Consider the following 9,146-nt stretch of genomic DNA (forward strand, 5'->3'; position numbering starts at 1 on the left):
GATTACGAACTTTGATTTTCATAATACTGCTCAGAAAAATACTTTCCAGCAAGACAAGGACCTAAAGCATACCTCATACCTCTAAAATTTCCCTCGGGATGAATAATGTATCTATCTATCTATCAATCTATCTATCTAAAATCCACACAGAAATAGTTCAGTGACAACAGAATCTATGCCCTGCAATGGCCATTTCAGGTGCCGTACCTCAATCCAATCAAAAACCTGTGGGCTGAACTGAAGAGGGCAGTTGATAAGTGTGAAGGATCTTGCAAGGTAACCTGCATAGAGGAATGGTCCAAAATCCCTCCAAATGTGTCTTTTTTTTTAATTGTCAAGAATTAAAAAAAGACTCCATGCTGTTATCCTTGCCAGAGGCGGCTGTATCCTCTATGCCCTCTGTCTCTTCACTTAGCTGAAGTAGAAGCCACAGCATAGTCCCCCTCATCATTGTCTTTTTGACAAAGCAACCCCATAACTGCTTTGCCTTCACCTTTCACAGTGGTGCTTCTGTAACTGATTATAAAGGAGAAGAGAGACAAAATATAAAATCAGATCTCCAACTAACCTGAGACAATCAAGTAGAGTTATGAACCTCATACTATGATACTAGGTGTGCAAAACCCTGTAAAAGTAGATACAAAAATAATAAAATGAATCAATAAAAAGTAGATTGGCACTCATGACATGCACAATGCTGACATCTGCTGGACATGCTGCTTTGCATTTAGTTGTGAATTTTTTTTGCTTTAGACCAGGGGTGCTTTAGACCTTGAGGGCCGGGTTTTTCTTAACTTTAGTTTTCTGATAGCTCTATCAACCGTGCTGATGTACTTGAGCACAGTAAAATCTTTCGGATACACTTGCACACTGCAGCTGTAGGTGGTGATGATACAAATGTCAGATCAAGATATACAAGCTACTGTAATAATTAAGAGCTGAATTTGGTACAAAATGTTGAAAAGGATCAGGGCTTGTTCTGCATCCCTGCTTTAGACCAGTGGTTCCCAAATTCAGTCCTGGGGTACCACTGTGTATGCTGGCTCTTTCCAACCAGAATTCCAATGCCACAATTTTAACAAGCTCTGAATCTTTCTTAATTAGATGTTTAGAGGGATTACCCTCTTAAGCCACATTAAGTCAGAAATTCACATTGTCAGTCCCATGTTCACATTATGCTATGTTGCAAACAATTATGTAAAACATTTTAACTGATCACATTAGACTGAGGTGAATCACTATGCTTCTAATTAGGTTGTTGAACACATGTCTAAGTTCTGTTCTTTTAGTTCTTTCTTTAGGCTTGTAGCCATTAGCTTTGCCTTTGAATTCTTCATAATCAACCAAATCGTTAGTTTTAGTGACCACATGTCCACATTACAAGCCTATTGATTCACCTATGTAATGTGAATGGTTAGCAAGCCCAGTCTGTTCTGTTAGCATTGAGATCTGCAGCAATTAAAATGCTCAAGCAGAAAAACAACAGTATTAAATAAAGTATTACTTTAATTTATTTTTTGCAAGACTTCTCAATTCCTATTTATCAATATTGATAAGTAAGAATATAACTGGATTATTCTTCATTTCTTTCTTAACAAGCATTTAAACACTTCAGGTAAATGGAACATAGTCTAAGGGTAGAGCATTCTGTTTTGTCCATAAACGTCCTATAGTATTTACACAAATGTTCAAGGGGTAGGACATTTAAACTCTCTTAATTCATACACGTATCCAAGTTGTTGATGAACTCTAATACTCAGGTAAAACAGACGACCAGGTAAGCTGGAGAACTCTAATAGTCAGATAAAGTGGACAAGGACCAGGTAAGCTCCAGAACTCTAATACTCGTAGAGTGGATGATGATTTGGGTAAGTGCCATGAGATTATTGAGACTTGGCAGAGGTGTGGAACAGGTTACAATAATGCTGCTGTTGAAAAAGCTTCTCTTTGTTGTAGTGTTATTTGAATTATTTACACATAAAAACATGCATCACTGCATCATTGCACTCCCCTCAACTGGCTGAGTGTGCACTTGTGAGTTTCTTGTGAGATATGAGGCAAAGTTACCCACTTATTCCTGCCAGAGGGCACAGAAATAAAAGAAAGACATGCTCGTTGTCCAAATCAGATGCCAAATCGGGGTGTATGTACAGTGCAGGCCCGCACTGCCTACACCGCACTCCCTCTGTTGGCGGACGCCAGTACTGCATGGCGGCAGATGGGGCAGGTGGAGTTCTCGGAGAGCCAGCGGTCGATGCAGTGGACGTGGTACTCGTGGGAGCAGGGCAGCTGACGCAGTTTGTGTCCCTCGGCGTAGTCGGTGATGCACACGCTGCAGGTCTGCAGGCCGGCGTTCTCCCCGAAACGGAAGCTGCGGGTGGAGAGGTTGTCAATCTGCTCCTTGGTCAGGCCGTGCGGCTGGTCCTCGTCTTCGTCGTTCAGCAGGAAGAAGTGCGCCAGCCGGAGGAAGGGCAGGGTGCCCGGCTCCGCCCCGCCCTCCCTGGAGTCCTCCGCGGCTCCCCAGCCCCTCTCCTCCGTCTGCGGGCCGCCCGGGTTCGGGCTCCGGGAGGCGGGGACGCCGTCGACGGCGGCTGAACCGCGGGGCGCCTCCGGGGCAGGCCGGCCGGCCGGTTCTGGTCCGGAATCGGAGGAGTCGGAGGAATCCGAGTCCGTGAGCGAGCTGAGCTCCCCGAAGCCGGTCATGATCTGGCGGATGACCGTCTGCAGGGCGGAGGACGTGGCCTCGCTCAGGCCCGAGTCGGCCAGGCGGCGCACGGGGATGCGGATGGTGCTGATGTAGGTGCGGATCCCGGCGCGCTCCGAGCGCGAAAAGGTCCGCTGGAACCCGGAGCGCTCGCTCTCGTACTGCACGGCTTCGCCAGGAGGCCGGGAGGGCGAGTGGGTCCGGCTGGCCGCTCCCTCCGGGGGCTCCCCGGGTCTGACTTGCCGCACTTGCAGATCCAGCATGATGGTGGGAGGCTGCCGCTCACCCGCTCCTGGTCCCTGCTCCGGCTGCCCCGCTCCGGCCCGGTCCGGCGGGGCCTCCCGGTCCGCGCCGCTCTGCCTCAGGAGCACGCTCTGCCGGGTCCTGGAGCTGCCCTCCTCTTGCGGCGGGATGGCCCAACGGAACGGGGACCGGCTCCTCTCGGGGCGAGGCCGAGTCCTGCTCTGCTCCGGGCTGCGGCTCCTGCCAGTCCTGGGACCCCTGCGTCGCGTTCCCCTGGAGGGGCCGCCGGGAGGCACCAGGTTTTGGACCTCCAGGCGAATGGGGCTGATTACAGGTGGGGTTTCCGGTCGCAGGGGCTCTGGCTCGGGCACCACCACGACGGCCACTTCCTCCTCTGCTGAGGTCTCCGCCAGCATTTCCCTGAGCGGAGCACGCCTGTCGCGCTCCGCCCCGGTCAGCGGCCGTGCCGGCTCCTCCGGACCCTCTCCCGGCCGCTCCCCGTCCTCGGCCCGCGCCGGCTGGCCGGACGCGTTGCGGCTGACGTTGATCTCCAGGCTGAAGCGGAAGTCTCCGCTGCTGAGGTTCGTCCTGCTCACCGCCCTCCACGACTGGCTCCCCTGATGACCGCTTCTGGTCGTGCTTCCTGTCCGCCTCACCGAGTTCAGCAAACCCAAAATGGAGTCTCCGTTTGAGCCATCCGCTTGTTCTTGTCCTTGTCCTTTCAAACAACATTTGAATGAGTACTTTTGTATTTTATGTATGATATGTATAAATAAGCACATATTGCATATCACAATCCATCCAGAATTCATCATTCATACTAAGAATTTAATTCAATAATTCATTCATCAGTATGCTTTCTGCATGAAAAGTGGGTTGAAAAAAAGAAGGTTTGTCTGCTACTAGGAGATTCCTGTGCTCACAGTGAGGATATGCTAAATCTGACTGAGATAATTGGTTCCAGTTCTTGAAGAAATTGTTAATTTCACGAACAAGTACGTGAACATAATTTAAAATAAATACTTCCTTTTACAATAATCCTGAAAATTTGCCTAGGAGGATTAAAGCAGGTATGCCAATTTTAAAAGCTACCATAATGCAAGTAACAACTCCAACCGATAAAGGATTCAAATTCCTAAAACTGGGGTAAATTCAAATCCAAACATCTCAGAATTTTTATTATGGAGATTCTAATATACCTGCAGGAAGATCCCTCTAAAACTTTGTGATTATGGTGACCATAAAGCACTGTGACATAATGCTCATTAAGCCTGCAGGTTTTGAATGCAATGACCCTTTTTCTCAGGGCTTACAAATGCAATTTGGGATTTGAGCTTGGATGCAACTTGAAGCTTCAACATTATGCATTTGACCAATCACTTTACATATCAGCTTTGCACACCGGCACGACAAAGGGAGCACTATTAGGCGTGTGCATGAAATGTAGATACCAGACAGTCACATACCAGCACTCTCTGTATTTCTGGACTCGGTGCTCATCTCTTTGACCTGCCGCAGACGACTCAGCAGCTCTTCTTCAGATATCTCACCTAATGGAGGAAAACCGACTCAGCACCGTTTTACAATGTACTGCATTCGCCGCTCAAACACCAAAGAAAAACCAACATGTCCACAGCTTTCTCTGAGTAGAAAAGCAGGTTGCACAAAGAACTATGAAATAAAGGAATGGGGAAGAAAGAGTTACAAATATCCGGGGTGTCGATCTCATTCAATGCACAATAAAATAAATAGAAATACATTTTTTTAAAGTGGCAAAAGTCAACTCGCTGATGGGGGCATAGTGGAGCATTGAAAGAACTCCACCAAACTCCACTTCAGAATTTCAACTGATGCATGATTTGAAATACATTAATTGTTAAAATGATGACGCCAATATACACATTGACAAAGATACTGGATACCTGCAGCTGAGCAAGAAAGGAACAGGATGTAGCTTAAGGAAAAATAATGAATACATGAGAAACAAGAGAAGAGAACAGGTTACATTTTAAAAGATTTTACTAGGCTCTTTAATGGTAGAATGTCCAGATGTATTTCTCAGACTGAATTTTTCCATGTTCGACACAGGACAGCATTGAAAACTGCCACTTACCAGGATGAGTACAGCCCACTCAATACCACCTTCTGGCGTGGCACTCAGCCCAAGGACGCTCCATAATTACATTCCTTCCAGCTATCCTGGGACAGAGATGGATCACCGGACTCAGTCTGCTGTTTTTTGAGCACACACAGGCTATAGCCGAACCATGTTCTGTAGCCGGAACTTCAGTCAAAACCCAGAGTCTCTATAGCCATATTAATTCAGAACATAATCTAGTTTTTTTTGTGATTAAGTGCGGATCAGGTCAATTTTAGCTAGGCAGAACTAATTATAATTAGTTTGCTGCAATTAAAGCATTTGCATTAACTGAGTTGATAAGACCTGAGAACTTTTACAATTAAAGGCCCAATGACATCTGAAGGGCTGGGAAAATGGTGTGTGGTATGCAGGTTTCAATGGTAATGGATACAAATCGTTTGGCGCAAACTGAAGGTTATCACAGCTTAATGACAATTCAGGAAAAAGAACAGGCTCCTTCCATAATGATGCAACATATATGCACACAACTAGTCATTTTCAGGATGTCACTGACACCCAAATGCTAGGACAGCATGAGCATTGTAACAAATGTAACAATATGAGAAATATATGCAACTAATAATCAGCAGCTTTTTTTATGAATGTTTAATGTTTCAAATATTGAACCTGCAATACAATTTGTCTTCATTAGGATCTTCATTTTTATTCACTAAAATTGACAAATTATTGCGATTGCTGCTAGATAATACAGATAAATATGTCAATAACCAGAAGCAAATTATATAAACTAATGTATAATAGCCCACAATCAGTAGAATGTAATTACTGAGATCAGGCAGATCAATCAAAAGTTAATTAAATGTGAACAGTTGCTGAACTGGAGCTCGTAGAGGATTTATCGCTATGTCAGCGGAGGACTGAACATCCTGGTTGAAATAAATGCAAAGGCACCTCCCTTTATAGAGGAACCCGTTCTGAAACTCAAAAATTCACCTTCTTTTACAGAATTGGACAATCAGTTGCAATGAAGAATATGGGAGTCTGCGGTCAAAAGTGTCAATTTATTGTGCTGCACAAACACCCCCCAAACACAGAAAAACGCATGCCGACATTACTTAATTTAATTTCAAACAGCACTGCAAAATCAAAATTGAATAGTGAGCAATGAGGTAGAGGAGGGCAGAAACAATGATGAAGGAACAAGAAACACAATTCAGATTCAATATTGGAGTTGCAGAACATTTGAATAATAAAAACCTTGACCGATTAGACCTGCAAAAGACCGAAAACTTTGTTCAATCTCGTACAAAGTGGCACATTACCAGGAGTTCCGAAGAGGTTGTTGTCACGCATCAGCCGGTAGTCCTCCTCGCTGAGGTTGTTGACGAACTGGTAGAAGGCTTCCTCTCGCTGTAGTCGACTTATTTGTTGCCGACGCTGGCCATGCGAGTGCTCGCTGCCACCCTGCTCTGATCCCTCAGAGTTCTCCATCGCCACGCAGGGAAGTATAGCCCAACTAAGGAAAAGAACAGGCTTGAAAATCAGAAACCATAGATGGCTTCCATCAACATGACTCAAACAAGTGTCTCTGCACCTAAGATCAATGTGACAGCAGCTCACAGCCAACATCTACTGATTTTGAAGTTATTGCTCATTATATTACAATATAATTTAGCATCAAATGTGAGTGCGTTTTATAGACACAACCAACCACACATCACGACAAATACAAAGGAGAGTATCTGTCGGTGAAACGGGTAGTGCCAAAATAACGAAACTGGATTATCTTGATTTTCATGTAGCCCAAATACCTTTCTACTCCAATGAACAATGAAAACCAACCAAATGTCAATAAGTCAGGATCTTTTATGGGTCAGCACTTCAAAACAGGATGAAGTACCACCAAACAGCATCCAATATCAGGGGAATGCATCATGAAGCAGGATTACTCAGTTAGCTGGATAACAGCACTGAGTAACACCCGGAAAAGTCCATGTTCCATATTTGCAACATTTAAGATCATTCTGAAAGGCATTACTAAAAGAAAACACCCTTCTTTGGAAAACACCATCATCTTTGCCACCAGCAACTACTGAGGCAGCTGGCACATAGTATATCACCACAGTGAACACAAATAGCCAAGCAGGCTATGTTACAATTCTAAATTGGTTTAGGGATGTCAGATGTCTGATTGAGAATGCAAAATAGGTTCAAAAAAAAAAAAGAAGAAAAAATAAGAATTTTTTTTTTTTTAAATAGCTGAAAGCAAAACGGAATTGCCTATATCGTGGCATAAAGTTACCAAAAAGAATGCAACATGAGAGCACCCATTAACCTACAAATATTTTTGTTTATAGTAACGTACGCTCCCAAATTTCCCAAAGTTAGCATTTGCGAACTTCACACTGAATAACAAAGCAGGTCACTTGCTTGAACAAGTCTTGCTCTCATGACTGACGGCGGGCTAGCTATCATTCTGTTAGTTAGCTAGCTACGGCTTCTTGAAAATTACGGGTCTAGATTTGTTCCCCAATTCTTACTAACTTAACCGTTAACTAGCTGCATTACCAAAATAAGTTACATACAATACCAATATTTCCAAATGTGCCAAATAAAGTTAGCTATATCCTAGCTAACATAGGAAAAGCTAGCTAGTAGCTTAGCCATCGGCTATACAGATTCCAACCAAAACATCGGCTAACGTTACGTTTAAGTGCATTCAAACTACGAACAAAACCTTCCAATTCTGCTCTCAAGATCCATTATAACTAACGAGCCATACATTCTTGTAAGATTAGATTGGCCAAAAACTACTTGGCTGTAACGGTAGCGAGCTATTTAAGGACAAACGTATTGGCAAACAGAAGATACACAAGGCGTACTATATACACAAGGATACAAAGCTTCACTTTCTTTTCCAGAAAATAGGCTATAGCTAACGTTAACTTGATTTGATAGGAGTTTCCCAGTGAGCACAATTAAACAAGTTACCTGTGTCAACCCGTGGTTGTTTTTAGACGTTTTCCACTATTTATGTTAGAGCTTAGTTAAGAGCCCACTTCCTTATCTAGACATCGCTAAACGTGTATTTAGCTAGCTAGACCAAACGATTTCCAAGAGCGATCGCCACAGCTAACCATTAGCCACAGAACTGTGGCTGTGGGTTGTGCCTACTCCGGAACTTGGGGTGACGAAGCATACGCTGAAATACGTCACAACCAGACGAACAGGATCATCGAGTATCGCCCTCCTCTGTGAGGAGGAAGAAGTGGTCCTGATGCAGCAACTTGTTTCTGGATCCGGGTAACTGTTTTCTCCCGTGCATCGGGTACATTTCAGTCAACAAACAAAAAACACAAACATATTTTAAATTTCTTTGGTGAACATATAACTTCGGTACACTATTCCGAAACTATGTTCGGAATAGCTATGTTTAACTTGTTTGTTAAGCTTTAAATTAAGAACGAAATTGTTGTCTTCATTTAAGGATTGCATTGGTGCTTCTCTTTTTTCAGTTGGCTGGTCTGAGGTTGCCCATTATTGCATCATGGTCATGGGACTGAATGGTTGCCTCTCTCAGCCCATGTCACGGCTGGTATAGACTTAATAGAATGTATGCGGTTTAAAAAACTAAATTAATCTTCAGGAACATATGCGCCTAGACTTGCAATACAATCTATCTTTTAACAAACCACGTTTCAGACGTCCCGTGATTTTATTTTAATTTTGTAAATTGTTTCACGTTATAAGATATCTATATTATTGGCAAAAATGGTGATTGATAAATCTAAAACTTTTTTGTTCCAATAACCTGAAGTCAGGAAGTCTGGATATGTAGCCTACGGCTTTGCATTTTTATTATAAATAGTGCTTTGTGCGTTCCCATGCATACATAATCTGTATGTCTTGTTAGATATTCAAATTATAAGGTATGGGTAAAATAGAAAATAAAACTCCCAAAATACCTGACATTAGTTCACCTGGAAAATATGGAAAAATGAATCACAATGTTTTTTCTTGACACAAAACTACAAATAGAATATATGCATTATTAAATGTTGGTTCTGTGGGTTCTGCAAAAACAGATTTTTCCTACTG

General features: G+C 43.4%; 1 protein-coding gene across 1 annotated transcript; it reads right to left on the reverse strand.

Annotated features, from left to right (window-relative positions):
* Nucleotides 1-1,488: 1,488 nt before the first annotated feature.
* On the reverse strand, nt 1,489-8,249 carry LOC133132130 (E3 ubiquitin-protein ligase RLIM-like). Its single transcript, XM_061247320.1, has 4 exons — nt 8,040-8,249; nt 6,371-6,564; nt 4,414-4,497; nt 1,489-3,665 (listed from the first exon to the last, which is right to left on the reverse strand). Exons 2-4 carry the CDS (start codon nt 6,537-6,539, stop codon nt 2,170-2,172), a joined length of 1,749 nt encoding a protein of 582 aa, XP_061103304.1. The 5' UTR covers nt 6,540-6,564; nt 8,040-8,249; the 3' UTR covers nt 1,489-2,169.
* Between the last annotated feature and the right edge of the window lie 897 nt (nt 8,250-9,146).

The sequence above is a fragment of the Conger conger genome, chromosome 7, assembly GCF_963514075.1.
Source record: "Conger conger chromosome 7, fConCon1.1, whole genome shotgun sequence".
Lineage (NCBI taxonomy): Eukaryota > Metazoa > Chordata > Actinopteri > Anguilliformes > Congridae > Conger > Conger conger.

Bases quoted from the DNA above. Each gene is read 5' to 3' on its own strand.
- LOC133132130 (XM_061247320.1), bottom strand. From the start codon at position 6,539: ATGGAGAACTCTGAGGGATCAGAGCAGGGTGGCAGCGAGCACTCGCAT. The intron at 4,498-6,370 runs GTAATGTGCCAC...TTCCTCCATTAG, and splicing joins CAACCTCTTCGGAACTCCTG to GTGAGATATCTGAAGAAGAG. The intron at 3,666-4,413 runs GTATGTGACTGT...GTTGTTTGAAAG, and splicing joins CAGAAATACAGAGAGTGCTG to GACAAGGACAAGAACAAGCG.